Source organism: Peromyscus leucopus, chromosome 16_21 (assembly GCF_004664715.2).
Source record: "Peromyscus leucopus breed LL Stock chromosome 16_21, UCI_PerLeu_2.1, whole genome shotgun sequence".
NCBI lineage: Eukaryota > Metazoa > Chordata > Mammalia > Rodentia > Cricetidae > Peromyscus > Peromyscus leucopus.
This window is the reverse complement of record NC_051084.1, coordinates 15,835,931-15,854,736: the sequence shown is the minus strand read 5'-3', so window position 1 is coordinate 15,854,736 and position 18,806 is coordinate 15,835,931. Positions and strand designations below refer to the sequence as shown.

Below are 18,806 nucleotides of genomic sequence, written 5' to 3'. Positions count from 1 at the left end.
CTAGGCGCAGCCTGACTGGCCCGCCCCGCACTCTGCGTCACTCAGCCTGATGGCGTGGCAGCGGCAACTAAGAACGTGAAGCCAAGCATGTGCTGGGCCCCCTGAGACGCCCCACCTGCGGGTCAGTCAGCCTTCTCAGGACACCTAGTGACAGACGCTCAGAAAATGGCATTTGCGGGTTGAGGGTCAGATCTTTGCAAAGCGTAAAGCCTTGTCTCCAAGCCCAGAACCACAAGGGCAGCCTGGGATAGAGAGTCAGGGGCCCCTTTGGACCTGAGCCTAGTTAAGTACCCAACATACACCTATCTCAGAACCCTCCTGCTAGAAGTCCCTCACAGCTACTTCCACAGTAGCAGCACCCAAAGCCAAAAAGCAATTCCCAGGGAGTGACCTGAGGGCAACGTCAGCCTCAGGATACCCCAAATGTGTCACACAACAGAGGGGACAGGAAGAACCCAAAGGATCAATCCCAAGTTGAGCCTGCAGCAAGGCTGGTTCCAGAACCCAAAGATGCCCACCCCCCACCACACACACCCCAGTTACCCTGCAAGTGTTGTACCTGGTTCCTGAAAGTGACAAGGACTGCGCTGGCTCCTAAGAAGATGGCTGTGACTTCCTCAACCATTCTTTCATCCCAAAATCACACTCTGCCTTCTCCATCCCCAACACCAGTAGACAATGCCCAGCAGAACTCCTGAGTCCCTGGCCTCAGTGCCAGGAAAGTAAAGAGGATTGATCTACGGTCTCTGATCTAGATGGGAGGGGGGATCTGCTCAGGAAGTCATGCCTAGCCAGCAGCTTCCTCCCTCCTCTCCTCCTCAGGGTGCTAGTTCCCTGTCCAAGACCTGATTCAGCATGTACTATTGAAGGTCCTTCTGTAACTACCCTGTGGCTTCCCCACCTGAGATGAGGCAACCAGCTTGGCTCATTGAGGTTGCCCACCATCTCCCCCTCTGAGGAGCCACCCCAGCCTGGATGGAGCCGTGGCTAAGAGATATTATTTGCAGGGACAACATTTTATAGCTTCTTTATGGCATGTTATTAGAAATAAATGCAATGGGAGGGGCTGTCTCTCCTCCAGAGTAGTGGCGAGGTGGTGGGTCCCAGGCCAGGCAAATGTACACATGGTTATCAGTGCTGTGCCTGCCCTGCTAGGCTGCACGCTGTGTGGGCACCCCGATCTCTTCTCTGTCCTCTGCTGTGTTCCCAGTGCCTGGCAACCATAGGTCACTGAGTGGTAGGTTATAGGACAAGCTGCCACTCCCAGGAGACATGCCCAGATCTAGGGTAACAAGTAAGGAAGCGTATACACCCCCCATACCAGCAGCACATGGACCTATGCTTCTTCCCTAAGACATCTCATTAACTGAAATCACTATGGCAAGTTAATATTTCATAAGACAGTAATTGCAGCACAGCCAGCTGATGAACAGACTGGCCTCTGGTTCCAAGTAGCCCAGGGTCCCTATGGGAGCATCATCTAAGGAGAAATGGCCAGTGAGCCATGCATCTCCCATGAAGTGTCTGTGCTGTGTGGCCCTGAGTGGCTCCTTTTCTTTTAGAGAAGAACCACAGGTTACAGGATGGCCATATCACGTCTTCCAAGATGCCATCACAATGGCATTTATGAAATATCCATCCATAAAAAACAATGGCACCATCCATAAAACTCAGATGCAGCATGTGCTGATCTCGCCAGAAAGTCGCCTCAAGTCTGACGAAAGAGATATTCAGCACAAAAAGTTTTTTTTTTTTTCAAGGCATGGACATTATGCCCAAGACAAAAAGCCCCTGCTTGGGCAGCAAAAAGGAAAACCACAGAAATGAGGTGATCCGATGGCTCTCTGCATGGAGGTCACAAGTGAGAAGCAGAACTGAGGAAGCAAGGCTGTGGAGGGAGAAGAGGTCTGAGCCCAGAGCACCACACTTTTAGAGTACAGTAGCTGCTCGGTCCCAGTGCCGCCTTTGTGTTAGGAAATGCAGCCACAGGGGATGTGTAAGTGGATGAGCATGGCTGTGTACCAATAAAACTTTATTTACAAAAAAGAAGGAGGAGGAGGAGGGGAAGGGGAAGAAGAAGGGGAAGGAGAAGGAGGAGAGAGGAGGAGGAGGAGGAGGAGGAGGAGGAGGAGGAGAAGAAGAAGAAGAAGAAGAAGAAGAAGAAGAAGAAGAAGAAGAAAAAGAGGAACAGTGCCAGAGTTGGAGATGATAATCAGGCTTGAGAGTGGGGAAACATCCTCACTTTTCTTCATCAAGGGAGACAGCGGGTCCTCTGCATTCTAGAAACATCTCAGCAAAAGGACTGCTTGTGAAACTCAGTGGTGAGAAAGCACACAGGAAGTTGTAAGAAAAGCAGCCAGGGTCACCTGGGAACTCCCCACTCACTACAATACTGCTGAATGCTAACACAGGCACAGTATCATCCTGAGAGCTGGATTGACCCCAGAGCCCAAAAGGTCACACGACATTTTCAGTACAAGTCAACAGCACATACCCATAGGCACACACATATACACAGAGTTAAAAATAGAAATAAAAATCTAACGAAAAAGGTCTGTCTTTTAACAAAAATCTTAAAAAAAAAAAAAAAACTTTAAAAAGCATATGGATATGAGACATGAACACACAGCTTATAATGAGATGAGGTTATCCCTTGCTGTTTGTGAGACTCACAACTGCACATGCAAAGCTTGGCATGGTCTGCAGGGGACACATGTGCAGTCGTCCACTGCACCTGCCTCCCTCTGAGATGAATTCCTCACACTGGGGCTGGGAGAGGCCAGGAAGGCCAACCTTCCTCAGCAGGTTCTGAACTGGTCCCGGGAGGAGAGAAGAACAGCCAAGGCAGCTGAGCGCTGTCAGATGTCCCCTTTGGGGACCTGTCCTGTGGAACCGTAGTAAGGACGGTAGAGCAGGAGCCAGCACAGGTAGCTGTGGTCCCTGGCACCCTGGCTCTAAGTACCAAAAAGACCTCCAGTGGTTAAACCCATAAGAGATACCTGGCCCGTGTAACCATTGAGAATGGAGATGAACTCTGATTCAGAGAGTTGCTGTGTGGGGCTGGAGAGCTGGCTCAGACAGCAAGAGCATTTATTGCTCTCGTAGAGGACCCTAGTTCAGTTCCCAGGACCCACAGGGCTGTTCACCAGCACCTGTAACTCCAGTCCCTGGAGGTCGGATGCCCTCTGCTGGCCTCTGTTGGTAACTTACCAGGGCTGGGCTCTGAGTTTCATCTTTTGGGGGCTATCAAAGTGGGGCTTTCAGACAGAGGAAGAAGGAGCAGGGCTGGACAGGAGGGGCACTGTATGGAGAATTCCTTCCCTAGGGAGAATGTTACCCCCCTCCCAGTATAATCCTAACTTCAAATCACAAGTACAATTTCACCAAAGTTCACCTGGGGGAACCCATGGCATTGCTGGGATTACCTACAAAGAGGTAAGAGATTAGTGGTGGGATCATGGGGTGGACACCAAAGAAGCTACATTGTAATGTTTTCACTCAGCATGATGATAGCTTCCCCGACAGCCTCACAGACAGAGCCCCTTCCACTCACCTCCCCTGTCTATATACTCCCTCACATCCTAAGGCCACAAGGCCTCATGTCATTAGGGCAAAGTTGGATACAAATGGCTGGGAGGAGGGGCTAAACTCTCAAGTGAGGGTCCAATGACCCTCCCCACCCACTCTTTCTATGAGAGAACATCAGTAGTCAACAAGACTACTACTGGCCTCCTGCAAATAGGCACAGTTGATCTGATGAAGATGGCATTCTGCAACAGCCATGTTCCTCTTCTGCAGGGGCAGGAGAAGGGGACCCTGTAGCTGTTTCCTCTGAACTGAAGTATTTTGCTCCTTAAGGGAAGAGGGAGTCTCACAAGACTGAAAAAGCAAAGGAAACCCACAAGGCTCAGGAAGCTCAGAAAGTTACAGGACTCACAAGGCCCCTCCCCCAAGGTTAGATAGCCAGCTACAGTCGCTGAGGAGAGGAGACTCTCTGAGTCCCACCTGCTGCCTGAAACTTGTTCAGGAAGCTTGATGGGTACAGCTCTCGTGAATGGTCACCCATGCCCCTCTAATGAACCCTACCAAACTCATTGGTTCATCAAGCTGGACAGAGAATTGTCTGTCTGCTGTCATTACCCTATAGATGTTTGCTTATGTCTCCCTGGGAAAAGCCACACAACACTAGAGAACGAGCCCTGGCCCCACAGAGAGGGAACACCAGCAGCAGGAAGGGTCAGTGCTGAGGAACCCAGCCAGGTACATAAAGAAGGGCCGTGCTGTTCACAGCCAAGCCAAGATGGCGGCGGCCTGTTCTCCTGGCAGCCAGGACACTGGGGGGGGGGGTCCACGGTGTCTCCAGCTTGTGTCTTGACTTCCATTTCGACTCAAGGTCAGAGAGTCCAAGCTTGTCTTTACTCTCTAAGGCTGGATAACAGGATATTTGGCCAAAGACGAGGTTACCAGATACCTTGTTCCTCAAGGCTGGATAACAGAATGTATGGCCCAAGGCACGGTTACCAGGTGTCTTGAAAATTAAGGAGGTGTTTACACTTGTTTGTACCTTGAGCCATGGTGTCCTTGAGAGGGGGAAGTCTTTTTGCCTCCCGTTTTGGGTAAAAAAAAAAAATAAATAAATGAATGAATAAATAAATAAATACATGAATAAATAAATAAAATTTTTAAAAATTTAAAATAAAAGGCCCTGAGGAATAAACTGAGGGTGACTCTGGTATTGACTCAGAGTCCTCCTGATGCTATTCTGTGTCTCCATCTTTTTCTTTTACATCGTCTATGTCTCTGTTTTTCATATCTGTAATTTCTCAAATCCTCACTCCTCCATTCCAGGCTGTTTGATAGTCGGGCGGGACCGGCAGGACACTATCAGCCCAGTCCCCCTGAAGGACAACAGACTCCAGGTGGGGAAATAGACAGCCAACTCAGGGACAGGACATGACCCAGACAGGGCCAGTCCCCACATGTGAGCTTGAGGAACTGGGCAAAATACTCTTCCTGCCAGACCTGACACTGCCAACTTCATACCAAGAGGCCGACCGCAGCGGTCTTAGGCCAATAGAACACAGGATGAGGAGGAGGCCATGTCCTGAGAGCTGTGGTTGACCAGAGGTGAGAAGCCGCTACTCAAGTTTCCCAGACATGGGAGGCAGGGCTTCAGTTTCGGACTAAGTGAATTGGGGTTCCTTTCAGGAAAACACGCTCCTCGGCATTTGAAATGAGACCTTCGTTACAGGCGCCGAACTTTATGCAGTTGTTAAAGCATGGGGAAGTGGAAGTCCAGAAGAGAAGCTGCAGGGTTCAGGGAAGCCCCTTAGTAGCCCTCCTGAAGTGGGACAACGGTGCTTTCAGGATCCGGGGAGCCAAGGGCCCCCCACTGCAGATGCAGGGCCAGACGGAGAGGGAGAACAGAAGGGTTCTGCTCTGAGTTTGCACCAAGGGGGATGCCAGGGTGCTTCTGGGAGTGCATACAAGATGACCATGAGCGTAGACTGTTGGCTGCAGCGTAGAAGGACAGCCATCAGACTCCGCCATCTCTCACCACAGCGACCTTCCCATGAGGCCACTGATGCTGCTCCTCCATCTTCCAGATCACATATGTTGCTTCCGCTAGCCCGCAGGTCCTCCAGCAGCCACCAAATATGACAGCACCTGCAGAAGTCCCAGGGGCCGCATGACAAGCCTCCCTCTCTCCTGTCTTCCTAAACCAGAGATGCCAGAGAAACCTGAGAGAAGCAGGTGCTTCCAGGGAGACAGCTTGATGCTTCAGGAACTCAAGCTGAGTCTAGTTCAACTGCCCATGACTCCTTGGTGAATGAAAAAAAAAAGGACATGACTGTTCCTAGGTATGGTGGAGGAGTAAGTGTGTAGTGGATAAAAGGGAGAGCACAGAGACAGGGACATCTGGGAAAGTCAGAGAGGATCCACCAACCAAGAGAGGCGGCTTGGGCCAAGAGAGTAGAGGCCAGGTAACCAAAGTGGCTGGGTTATGTAGAGAAGGGGAGCTGAGGGAAGAGCAGCCCCTAAACTGGGCTGGAGAAGTTTAGGGTAGGGGGCAGGATATGCTGGGAGAACCTGGTGGCCAGATCCGCTTTGATATGTTTAATAGGCACCCCATTCATCCTGGCTATGAGATCTAACACTCAGGGCAGGAAAAGCCACAGCCCTGAAGGCCAAGGTCGGCCCACTGCTTCAGTCAGACCTTCATGGTGACAGGGCTATGCAGCAGGGCCTCTTTCCTCAGACCCTCCCCCTATCAAGAATCTCCGGGAACAGCCTTTTTGCAGGGAAGTCTCAGTGGGGATAGCAACGGTCAAGGACCAGATACCAAGACTGGAAAAGCTGCAGAACCAGGGCCTGCCCACAGCCTGACCCGACTCATTCTCTGCCTGCACCACCCCTGCACCTTGGCCACTCCTGTCTAGGTAAAAAAGGAAAGAACCAGGGTAGTCAACCCCAAGCTGAACAGGGTAGCTGTGATACCTAAGTAAAACCCCTCACTCTATCCCTTACAGACAAAGAGAAGCTTAAACCAGGATTCCTAAGTGTAGATAAGAACTTAGACCCCTTTTCCCCAGGTGGCTGTATCTGCTACAGGGACTTTGGAAAACACAGTCAGGATATTCGACCAAAAGACTAACAAAAAGGGAGGCAGGTTAAAATAAATTATATGGTCTGTGCCTTTAAGAACTAGCCTCACAAAGAAAGGGGAGCACTCCTTCCAACCTCCCTGCTGTGAGTGAGAGATTTGGAACTGAGCCTCCCTGGAGGCTTGTAAACTTAGAAAACACCTTACTTTTGCATTCTGTACCTAAAGTCTCCAGTGGAGGCTTTGGGAACATGATCTAGGCACAACAAGACCCTCACTCTATTGTCTCAAAAAGGGGGCCTTAGACAAAGATATCTCAATATAGATAGACCCAGGCCAGTTTCAAGTCCCCAGAAATGATGGTGCCAGCCCCAGGAACAAAAGAACAGAGTCAGGATGTCTGATGGTAACCAATTAACCACGAGATGCCCCTCTCCGGAGATAACAAGACCAGACCCCGGAGAGGAGTTGTAAAACTCCTGACAGGGCAAACAGACAAGCTAGAATAAGATAAAGTCCAGGCCCAGGAAAAACTGGACCAATCAAGGATGGACCCGTACTAACCCCCTCCCCGCTAAGAAATTTTATGGGTTTTGCCTATAAAAACTAACTTCTCCAAGAAAGAGTAACTCTTCTCTGCCTCACTTGAGATGGCTTGAGATGAGTTCCCTGTCATGACTTGTAACAGATAAACCTTGCTTTTGCATTCTGGTATGCTCGTCCTTGGTGGTCTCTCTGGGGGTTCTGATCTGGGCACAACAGTAGCAACTCCACATTTCCCCATCAGCCTTTGGCTCACCAGAGTTTGGTGCAATGTGATACAACTCCACCACAGACCAAGGTCTCTCCCAGGACAGAAAGGGGAGTAGATGCCTACCTCCTCCTGTCAGACCCTCCTGCTCCATGTCTTGGCCCCAAATATCTTCTCCAGCCACTTTTCTATCATCCATGTCCTTCTTGCATGGCCTCCACTAGGGGCCAGAGGACCTAAGCTCAGCTAAACTGAGCCTATGAAAACCTCCCCACCACATTGGCTAGGCTGAGCGGCTCTCTGTATCTTTCAGCTCAGGCTTTATTGTCCCTTGTGGTAAATGACACACGTGTAGATCGGAGGATAAATCAACCTCGGGAGTCTGTTCTCTCTTTCCACTGTGGGTTCCAGGGAACAAACGCAGTTTCCAAACTCGGTGTCTTTACCTACTGAACCATTTCACCAGTCCCTTAAATCAGTTCTTCGTAAAAGCAGCCCAGAGTGGTCAGATGGAAAGAGAGGTCAGAGGGCAGCCCTAGAAAAGTTTCATCAAGTACAGCCTGTCACCTCTGAAGGGTCTGAGGTCCCCAATACTGTGCTGGTGTAATCTGTAGGCCAGGAAATGATAGAGAAGTTTTCAACCTAAAAATAAACTCAGTGCCAGGCTCTCCTGAACAAAACAAAACAAAACAAAAAATCATTTGTGGTTACTTAAGATGCACACTGACAGATCACAGGCATAGGGTTGGGAGATTTTCAAAAAACATAAAGTCTATTTTCTGTTTGGGTTTTGTTTTTAAAGATTTTTTTTTTTTCTGTGTTTTTGTTTGTGTGCATTGCAAGCGAGATGTCTGGTGCACGCAGAGGCCAGCAGAGGGCGTCAGATCTCCCGGAACTAGAGTCACGGAAGGTTGTGAGCCGCCAGATGGGTGATGGGAACAGACCTGAGTTCCCCTAAAAAGCAGCCTGATGTTCTGAACGGTTCCTTCAATCCCAGCTCCGCCCCTCTGGCTTGGAGTGGGGCGTTCCCAGACAGGGCTTCTCTCGTTCGGCCCTGGCTGTCCTGGAACTCACACTGAAGACCAGGATGGCCTCGAACTCACAAAGATCACCCTGCCTCCTCCTGTTTTTTTTTGTTTTTGTTTTTGTTTTGTTTTTGTTTTTTTGTTTTCTAATAAAAGGTCTCATTCTGTAACCCAGGCTGACCAGGAACTGTTTGGCTCAGGCAATCCTCCTGCCTCAGTCTCTGAGTGAAGCAACTACAAGCACGAGCCAACGCCTGGTGGTGCGTCGGCTGTTTTGTAACACAAATCCTTGGTGTGGGCTCGAGCAGAAAGAGGCGAGGGCTCAAGGGTGAGCTCATCCCTGGGAGGGATGAGGATCCGGAGCGAGCGGCCCAGGAGGGGTTTCTGCGGGAATCCCCCACCAGGGCTCCGTCATCCCCCCCCGACTCGGCCCGGCTTTCACTACGGCAGCTCCGTCCTTCCCGATGTCCTCGAGAACTGCCGGGCGTCCCGAGTCTCTCACGAGCCTTTCCCACCCTAGCCATCCCATCTCACACCCTTGCAGCCTGGAGTTCTAGCAGACATCCAACCTCCCCGCGACCAGAAAAGTCCAGAGGAAGCAAAGTCAAGAGCCTCGCACATGCGCAGGACCGGCGCGCCGCCAAAAGAACGGGGCGGAGCCTCCTGACCCGGAAGCCGGGCCGTCCCATTGCGCCCGCGCAGTTCCGCCCTCTCTTCTGGCCGCCAATGGGACCTCAGGCCCCGCCCCTGGAGACTCGGGCCCCGCCCCTGGAGACGCGCCGCGGCGAAGGCCTCGCCCACTAGCGGAGTCTACAGCAAGGGGGCGGCCGGGCCCGCGGCCCCGCGGCCACCATGAAGCTAACGCGAAAAATGGTCCTGTCCCGAGCCAAAGCTTCGGAGCTGCACAGCGTGCGGAAGCTCAACTGCTGGTGAGGCGGCCATGCGCGGGAGGGATGAGAGTCCCGCCTCCGGGGGCGGACGGGGGCGCGGGGGCGCCTGCTACCGCAAAGCTAGCCAGGTTACAGGTCCACCCCGGGGCCTGTGCCTCAGAGGGGGGTGTGGCCCTCGCCTGACATCTAGAATTCCCTCTGGTCTCGCCGAGGGACTTTCACCAACCCTCTGTGACTGGGTCTGGTATCTGAAAAACAAAGGTGCTTGCTTAGTGGCATGTCTACAGGGAGAGAAAACTGGGGTGTAAAGTCATGATTCCATATCACTAGATGCCAGAGAGGGTGACCCGGTTTGAGTGACAGCCCAGAACTTAGATGTTACGGGATGGATGCACTCACAGGTGCATGGTTGGATCCCACACTAAGGCTGAAAGACCAGGGCTGCTGCTTCTGAAAGACCAGGAGTTTGCATTAGTGGGGTGTGAAGAGCTACAGGTTTCTCTGGGGACTCGGGTGGGACACTGTGGCCACAGCATCTAGAAGAAGCACAGCAAGTACAGCCCCTTGCCCCTAGTGGCGTCAACACGCTCCTGGAAGGAGTGAACTTTGTTAATTAAAAGCCTTTCTCTGTCCTAGCACATCTGGTGTTGAACCACAGCCCTCTCTGTCCCGAGTTTTCAATAATGCCTTTCTTTGTTGAGCCAACATGGCAGGGCTCCTTCTCTGTGCAAGCAGAAACAGCAGCTTCATTGCAGGCCTGTGAAGTTTGCTTCCTAAGTTGCATGATCAGCCTTTGAACTTGGCCTCTCATAAAGACCCCTTTGTTCCTGTCTGTGAGAGGAAACAACTTTCTGCTCTGGGCGCCGGAGAGGAGTAGATTGTGTGTCCTGCAGACAGAGTACCCCCATGCACCAAGCGGTGTAGTGTGGTCAGAAATCTACCTAATTGTTTGTGATACCTTTCCTGTTTTCTGGGTAGCCAGCCTTTCTTACTGTGCCTTCAGATCATAGAATCTTTAGATTTATAGGCAATTGTCATTTCTCTGGGGATTTTTGATACTTTCCATTCAAGGAGATTAAAGTATGTCTGTCTTTTCTTCCCCAGGGGCAGCCAGCTCACGGATGTAAGTTCTGCCTTGATTCAACCATCTCCCAGATGCCTCTTCCCCAGAAGAATAGATAAAGTTACAGAACTGTGGCCATCAGTTCAATGCCATGACACTTGCATGTCAAAGCTCTGCTCTTGGAGGAGTCCGGGTGGTGATTTTCCTCAAAGACATCATCAAAACTCTCTGCATGGCCTCCTCTCAGTTGGCCCAGCTTCAGGATACACATACACACACACACACACACACACACACACACACACACACACACACAAATGGCAGGCAGAGACTAGACAGTAGACCAGGCTGGAACTGTGGAGCCCACAGCCCAGGTCTGATCTGCAGATATGACAGTGTGTTGTAGCCAAAACCTACTTGAAGTTCTGTCTGACTTGGACTCAACTCCATTGGCAGGGAAGGTATCTACCCTTTCCTTGTGCCTCAGGAACACCAAGAGAAAAGGTTCTCTATCGCAGCATAAGAAACCAAGATCCCCGGCCCTTTGAGGGCTTTGGATGTAATGATTTCTGTCTCTAGAACTGTCTTAAACTGTCAGGTAGAGGGCTGGAGAGATGGCTCAGCGGTTAAGAGCATGGTCTGTTCTTCCAGAGGTCCTGAGTTCAATTCCCAGCAACCTCTTCTGGCCTGCAGTCACAAATGCTGTACACATAATAAATAAATCTTAAGGACACTTTGAGGGCAAGTTGGGCCACAGAGACCAGCATAGCTGGTTCTTCTGAGTGCCCTGGTTGCACAAGGCTTCACCCCTTGGCCCCATTGGTGCAGGTGATGGGACCCAGGACAGATGTCTCCCCTGACCTGAGAAGTGACAATGGGACGCTGTTGCCCACTCACCAACCCCATTCTTCCCTCCCTAGATTTCCATATGCCGGGAGATGCCCAGCCTGGAAGTGATCACACTCAGGTACTTGACCCCTGTGTCCCTGTAGTCCTGGGGTATGGGAGCTCTGGGGAGCTACGTGTCCTTTCTGTGGGGCCCAGGGAAAACGGGAAAGCTGGAGACTCCCAGCGCAGTCTAAGAAGGCAGCTTCTGGTGACGAACGGATTGGGGAACAGGACTCCAAGAGCCTGGCTCTCCTGCCACTCATTCCTGCTTTCTCGGGGACCTGCCTGGGCCTCCTAAGGGCTCCGCTCTGCCTGCCCTCTCACGTCCACCCCAGGAGATAATCTGTGCACTTGGGGCAGTGTTCACACTTGGGGCAGTGTTCAGTCGGGCCTCCTAATAATGAGCAGTAGTCCACCCAGGCCAGTCCTCCTTGTGGCCACGTCTGTCCCCCGAGACCCTCCCAGTGCCCTACCTCCTCCGCCTTCCTGACTCCATCACTTCTAGGAGATCCTCCATCCCTGAATTCTCCCCTGACCATTCTGGGACCCAAGATAGGGATGACACTTACGGCCCCTGATGCCTGCCAGGTGCTGGCGTGGGAACTTTCTACATGTCAACATGGTGCTGGTGTCCTTCCCCAGAGCATGTTAACATACCAGAGCAGCCTTGCAGGAAGGGGCATGGGTGGGGTTAGCTCAACAGGCCAGGCTCTGGCTACTGTTGAGCGGAACATAGACTGTAAAGATTTGGGGTGTTGGTAGCGACTTTGGGAGTTCCTGAATACTGTTTTTTTTCCCTTCCTGTGTTGCGATCCCTTTCCTACAGGATGGGGGGATCACCCTCAAATCCTGTTTGTCAGAGCTTATTTATGTGTGATGTATGTAGAGCTTGTGGGCATTGATGCTGGGTTTTAGCCAGTTTCTGCTGTAGAGCTAAGTGTGTCCCTTGGGGGCACAAAGGAGGGTGAAGCACCCTGTCTGCCAGAGTGATTCCACGTGAATGCAGAGCTCCACGCCAAGGCGCTGCCCACGTGGTTCTCCAGTTAAAGGGCTCCTCCTAACGCTGCCTCTTCCCCAACCCCGACTTACTTGGTCTCGACCCATGTCTAAGGCTGAGACCTTTTGCTGCAACTCATGGCTGAGGCGGACCCACGGCTAGAGGCCCCTGGCCCGTGGAGGTCCCAGACTGTATGGGTCCCTGACAGCGTGCTGGTCCCACAGCGTCAACAGCGTCTCCACCCTGGAACCTGTACGTGCCTGCCGACGCCTGAGTGAGCTGTACCTGAGGCGGAACCGTATCCCCAGTCTAAATGAGCTGTTCTACCTAAAGGATCTACCACACCTCAGGGTGCTGTGGCTGGCCGAGAACCCGTGCTGCGGCACCAGCCCGCACCTTTACCGCATGACGGTGCTGCGCAACCTACCCCACCTGCAGAAGCTCGACAACCAAGGTAGAGTCCACCTACTGGCAGCTGAGGAGGTCCCCATGGAGGGCCTTCCCAGGCACCCCTCCTCCCTGGCTTCTGCAACTCCTCGCTTGAGGAAATGGGCTTCTGCCCATCACATGGCATCATCAGGAGAGCAAGCCCCTGTGAATGTCCCCATGCAGATACGCCATTGCAGCATGGAGTACCCACAGGGCTCCTGTCTGCTAAGCCCACCTGGACCTGTGCGCCTCGACACTCTCTCCTCCTTTGGCCTCCCTCCGGGAGGAGAATCCATCTGCCGTGGTGAGGGTTTGCAGTGTGGTGACTGGGCAGCATGTGGTGGGCTCAGCTGCGCTGGCAGCCAGGCCTCTGGAGCCACATGGAGGACACCCCCGCTGCCCCTCACACCATGCCCACCTGTGCTGTGCCTGCATGCCCCTCTGTCATGGTGGAGAGCCCTGCTCCAGGTTCTCGGCAGGGTCCAGCTTGCTGACACGAGAGGTTTGTGCTCTCAGCAGCCGGTTTCTGATTCTCATCAGTTGCATGTAATTGTTTTCTCGAAGACACTTACTAAACGGGAGTGAGTGAAGTAAATATGTAAAGCCATTCCTTTTAAAATTTGTCTTAGGGACTGGAAATGTAGTCTCATGGCAGAGAGCCTGGGAGCATATGCAAGCCCAGGCTCAACCCCGGCACCACACAGACTTATCTGAATTTGGGGGTTTGCTCTTAGAAGCCGCTGGGCTTGAGGTTCACAAGCACCCCTTGCTCTTCTACCAAGTGTCATACACATTGTGAGATTGGGGATCAGAAGGGGCGGGACTGACGGTCCCCAGGTACGGCCCGCGTACGCACAGCAGCAGGCATGCTGAATCCCCGAGGAGGCCGGGGCTACGTGGAACTGACAGGCCCCTGACACCCTTACCTTTTCTGTCCCCCCTAAGCTGTGACCGAGGAAGAGTTGACTCGCGCACTGATGGAGGGAGATGAGATCACTGCTGCCCCAGGCAGAGAGGCCGCAGGCAATGGCTGTCCCAAGCCCTCCTGCACCCTCAGCTCTGCCAGCTCTACAACTGAGACCAGCCAGGGCCTGCTGAGCTACACGGAGAATACAGAGTGAGCCTGCAGGGGAGCCAGACCCACTGTCCCAGGGGCATCCTCAGGCCGTGAGAGGGAGGCTTCCTGTCTCCTTCTGGGAGGGGTGTGAGCTCAAGTAACCTGTGCACACAGTGCTGGGCAGCGGGGGAAGGGTGATGCAGAGGCTTCTAGAAGCAGCACGTGACCTGTCGTGCTCCTCCAGTGGCCTTGAATGTGGGCATTCTGCTGCTTGTTGTGACCGCACTTGGCTAGGAAGGGTGTGGGCTCTTTAGAGGGGCCACAGCTGAGTTCCACATGGTGGCTGCAGCCTGCTCTCTCCCGTCTGTGGACAGCCCTGCAGATGAACTTTGTGGGAAGGCCCACAGGCCACTCCTCTGCTCTGACGTCCTCCGGGGCCACTTCTGTGACAGTGCCCTCCCTGAGGCCCTGGGTAGAAAGCATTGCAGGTGGGGAGCCCTGGGCACAGAGAAGTCGCTCCCGATAGCTCTGGGCCCCTACTCTGCGCACTGGGCTCCTGTGCCATTTTTATAAAGTGCCTAGATTGAGGGTGCCTGCCTTCCGTCTCCCGCGGTGGGCTGGGACCGCTTGCCGGTGTGGCTTGGTGTCTTGGTGGGATCTGACATGCAGAAGGAGGTGCCCAGAGCCCTCTGACTGCCGCTCCCTCACCGTCTGCCTCTCCCCAAGAGTCCAGGGCCAGACTGCTGGAGACCAGTCTTCTTCCTTCTCACAGAGGGATGCGTTGAGGAGTCACAAAAATAGGGTGAGTGACCACGGCCCCCTCCCTCCAGACAGCAGAAGGCAGACGCCAGGCGGGTGAAGATAACGGGCCAGGTCTAGGCTCTTAGGAAGAGGGGGGTACATGAGGCTCACTTCCGCTTCCCACTCCAGCATGTTGGAGCCCCCTCAGGATTCCTTCCCTCCACTTGCCGTTGTCCCCCTATCAAATTCAATTCCAAGAGCAGGTCTGTGCCCGCAGACTCCCTTCCTTCCCTCGCCAGGTCCTCCTTTGCTCCCCAGAGAACTGCCCCAGGCATTTGTCTACTGGTGCCCACCAGGCATCCTCCGGCCTGAGCTAGAAGAGGCACACCCACCCCGGAGACAGGCCCACCTCCTGGCTGGTTGCCCTGGGGCCGGCCTCTGTAGAACCAGGACATGCCGGGCGGTGGTGGCGCACGCCTTTAATCCCAGCACTCGGGAGGCAGAGGCAGGCGGATCTCTGTGAGTTCGAGGCCAGCCTGGGCTACCAAGTGAGTCCCAGGAAAGGCGCAAAACTACACAGAGAAACCCTGTCTCGGAAAAAAAAAAAAAAAAAAAAAAAAAGAACCAGGACACAAACCGAGAGGTTTGCAGAAGCCTGGTGTGCTGCAGAGGTCAGGGGTCAGAAGCTGAAGTGACTTATTCACTTCTGGCTTGTTCTCAATGGGCCACAGGTGCTGCCCCTCAGCCATCCGGGTCCTCTTGTCTTTGGTTGGAAACACTCTTTCTCACCGCTTTGTATGAGAGGGTACCACTCTGAGCCGTCCTTGGCCCCCAGCCTCTATGCCCAGTTTCTCCCTCTGAAGCTGGGGCACAGACCCCAGGCTGGCTGGAACTGCGTAGGGAAACCGTGCACCGGTGTCTCTGCCGCGACCTCCCCACGTTGCTGCCTTGGAAGGCCCCACCCTGAGACTGTTCACCCTATAAAGGATGCCACCGGCCAGGCTCTAGGTCATCCTCTCTGTCCACAGAACATCCTGACTGCCATCTTGCTGCTGCTGCGGGAGCTGGACACGGAGGGGCTCGAGGCTGTCCAGCAGACTGTGGGCAGCCGGCTACAGGCGCTGCACAGGCTGGAGCCCCAGGAGGACATGGAGTGACTTCCTGTGCCCCAGTATCTGGACCCTGTTATATCCTGTGGAATCACCGCTCCACCTGGAAAGCCTCCCTCTGGGTTCCCGACACCAGCCCAGTGCAGGAGCAGTGGCCGCCAGCTGGGCAGACCCCTCTCCGGTGCCTAGGGCTGGCAGAGCTGCTGCCCACCAGCATGGTCCCTGAGACTTACCAGCTGAGGCCTGGAGGGTCTGGGCACTACCTGACCCTTCCTCAGGGGAAGACTGTACGAGCCATACCCTCCAATAAAGCACTTTGTTTGGGCTGGAAGCCAGCATCTCTGACAGGCAGGGCCTTGACCACAAGGTCCATGCTGTTTCTCAGCCGCTAGGGGGAGCCCTGGTGTCTCTGTCAGGCCTACTCGTCAGAGGTGCCTGGAATGATGTCTTACAAGGCACCATGTCCCAGGTGTCTTTAGACACCATAGCCTAGGAGAATGGATTTCTCTCAGGACAAGGATGGGCAGGACACTGTCCTTTTTATTTCTTCTTTAGGAGAAGGATGGCACCTAGTTAGAGTAACTGTTGGGGACATCCAGAGTTGCTCATTATTCTGAGGTGCCAGATGCCATCAATAAAGCTGTTTTAAGTCAGGTGGTAGTGGCGCAAGCCTTTAATCCCAGCACTCAGGAGGCAGGGCCAGGCGGATCTCTGTGAGTTCGAGGCCAGCCTGGTCTACAGAGCGAGATCCAGGAAAGGCGCCAAAGCTATACAGAGAAACCCTGTCTCAAAAAACCAAAAAATAAAAAAAAAATAAAGCTGTCTTGTTAGAACAGTTGGGATAGGGTTTATAATTTACCCACCAGGCAGGGGTGCCTTAGGGTAGGCTTATACCTGCCATGAGAAAATAGAGCCAAGAAAGGCATCAAGATTAGCATGTGTAAAACAATGAGCCAAAGTCTGGAACCACCACCACCATGGGACAAATAGACATGGCCCAAGAAGCCTGCATGCAATAGCTAGCCCTGTAGGTAACCTGTATGGGTCTTAATGCTGAGGCTTCAGGGCCACTGGGCCCTTGACCTTGCTCCACCTCTGGTCCACTTCCAATCTTGGGAGTACTTTCTTAATAAACTGTTTCTATCAGTACCTGTGTCCCTGGTCCAATTCCTTGTTCCAGGACATAAGAATCTGGAAATGCTAGCAGGTGTCCTCTGGACCACACCCCATGCCTGTAACATCCTGGCTTTCCTTCCTCCTGTGGCACGGTCATGCATACCTCAGGGATGGACAAACTGTACCAGTTGTGATAAGACCACAATCCCTAAACCCCACCTCTCTGCCCAGACTGGGGACACACTACAGCACCGCCTGTAGCCCTACCTGGAGCTGAGCAAGGGGACCTTGAACCCCTGCTCTGAGTCTTCCGGGTGTAGCCCCTTGAGCAAGACAGGAATTGGCATGGTGATGGGGCACCCTCCCATCCAACTCACAGCACGGAGAGCTGGGGCCAGAGGTGTCCCCCGCCCCCAGAAGGGTGGATGCAGTACAAGAAAGAGCACTCAGAAAGAGGTGGCCGCTCTGTATCCTGGGTGTCACCTAAAGCCATTGCTGTCACCAGACCCAAAGTTGCCACGTAGCTGAACAGATAAACATCGAATCTAGCAGAAGTTCCATACTGAGAGAGAGCTGAGTCCCATCTGATGGAACCAGGGCACAGGACAATGACCTGACCCCACCTGGCAGTGGCCAGAATGAGCCACACAGGTCCTGGGTCTGGATCTCCCACCCTTGATGCCCCTCCATTGCAGAGCCCCCCTGTGTGGCGGATGCCCAGACTGAGCAAGGGACCTAGTGGGTGCTGCTCTGACCTTCAGGTGACCTTCAGCCTGCTGTTGTCCCCAGACCCTGAGCTGCTTTGGATGGAGAACACACTGAACAGCTGTGGATATTCGTGGTGACTCTGGAACCGGCACATGCGTCCCCAGCCTGACCCGGGACGTCTGAGCCTGTCAGGTGAGGAGCTGGAGGACCAGTGAGAGGCCATTTCCAGGATGCCATTACCTCCCGGATGGCATTACCCCTAGCAGGCAGCCCAGATACAAAGTGGTCCACGTAAAAGGGCAATGCTGCCTGCCAGCCCTTCTTGCTGTCACCATCCTCTGCTGACATCAGAATCCAAAAATCTACTTTTCCACCTTCCAATGTGGACTGAAGACCAGAGGCCTCCAAGCACTCAGCACCAGGATCAGGGGACTACTGAGACATGCAGACATGGATTTAGCAGCTACCAGGCTCTCAGCCTCTCCCAAATGCAGATGGTCATTATTGGGCTACCCAGCCCATTGTGTAAACCAGTCTGGCTAATCCACTTTTAAAGTATATATACATCCCACTGGTTCTGTTCCTCTAGAGCCCTAACACAGCCTTGTTGCCATGTGCTCAAGACAAACCCTCCAGGGTCCTGCAATAACACCTTTCACTCCAGGACCCCTCTCCCAGCAGCCTTGAGGACACGGGCTGGTGGAAGCAGTTGGAATGCTGCCTGGGAGAGAGATGGAGGCCCACAGCAGCTTTGCAGTGACCCCTGAGGCTGGCCCTTGGCATCTCAGCTGAGTGCTTGCCCAGCAGCCCCTACATTCATACAGCACTCCTGAGCAGAGCAACATGCCATCCTAGACATCCTGTAAGTTCTCCATATTTGTTGGAAAGTCTGTGAAGTGCACCCCTGAGTTCTGTGGCCAGGCCTGGTCTCAGATGTTCCGTGGAAGGTCCGCTGTTTTTCTGTACTTGAGCCAGCCCATACAACGGCTGCAAAAAAAAAGCACCACCCATTAGGAAGAAAGATCAATCCTTTGCACACAGCAGCAGCTAGGCAGAGCGGGCAGCCATGGACCTTACTTACTTAGCCTTGGGGAAGATGAAGCCCTTACAAATGCTGCCCCCTCCTGGGCCGGGCAAGCTGGTGGGGTTGGAAAGGACCTGCCTGTCTCACCCAAGCCATCGATGTAGCATGCTCCCTTGACCCTGACCCTGTTCAGTCTTCACAAGAGTCAGGGATGGTCTGCTCTGCTCTGTCCCCAAGTACCCCGTCAGACACCCCAATAGGTAGAATCACCCAGTTTATGTGGTGGCTAGACGGCATCAGGATACGAGGCCACGGGACGGTGGGGACGCTGATGGCGGCTGGGGCAATGGCTTAGATGTTTCCTGTGTCCCCCATTTATGCTCCCGAGGGAAGAGTGGCAAGGT

The 18,806-nt window shown here is 53.4% G+C and overlaps 1 protein-coding gene across 1 annotated transcript; it reads left to right on the top strand.

Moving 5' to 3' along the window:
* The first annotated feature begins 9,140 nt into the window (after positions 1-9,140).
* Positions 9,141-15,885, top strand: Cfap410 (cilia and flagella associated protein 410). The gene is made up of 7 exons (XM_028860431.2): positions 9,141-9,309; positions 10,375-10,393; positions 11,254-11,300; positions 12,443-12,672; positions 13,593-13,764; positions 14,431-14,506; positions 15,474-15,885. The coding sequence occupies exons 1-7, from the start codon at positions 9,233-9,235 to the stop codon at positions 15,600-15,602; spliced, it is 750 nt and encodes a 249-aa protein (XP_028716264.1). The 5' UTR covers positions 9,141-9,232; the 3' UTR covers positions 15,603-15,885.
* Positions 15,886-18,806: the final 2,921 nt, after the last annotated feature.

Excerpts from the sequence above, each read along its gene's own strand:
- Cfap410 (XM_028860431.2), top strand. The coding sequence starts at position 9,233 with ATGAAGCTAACGCGAAAAATGGTCCTGTCCCGAGCCAAAGCTTCGGAG. Across the intron at positions 11,301-12,442 it reads CTGGAAGTGATCACACTCAG|CGTCAACAGCGTCTCCACCC; the intron begins GTACTTGACCCC and ends CTGGTCCCACAG. Across the intron at positions 14,507-15,473 it reads TGAGGAGTCACAAAAATAGG|AACATCCTGACTGCCATCTT; the intron begins GTGAGTGACCAC and ends CTCTGTCCACAG.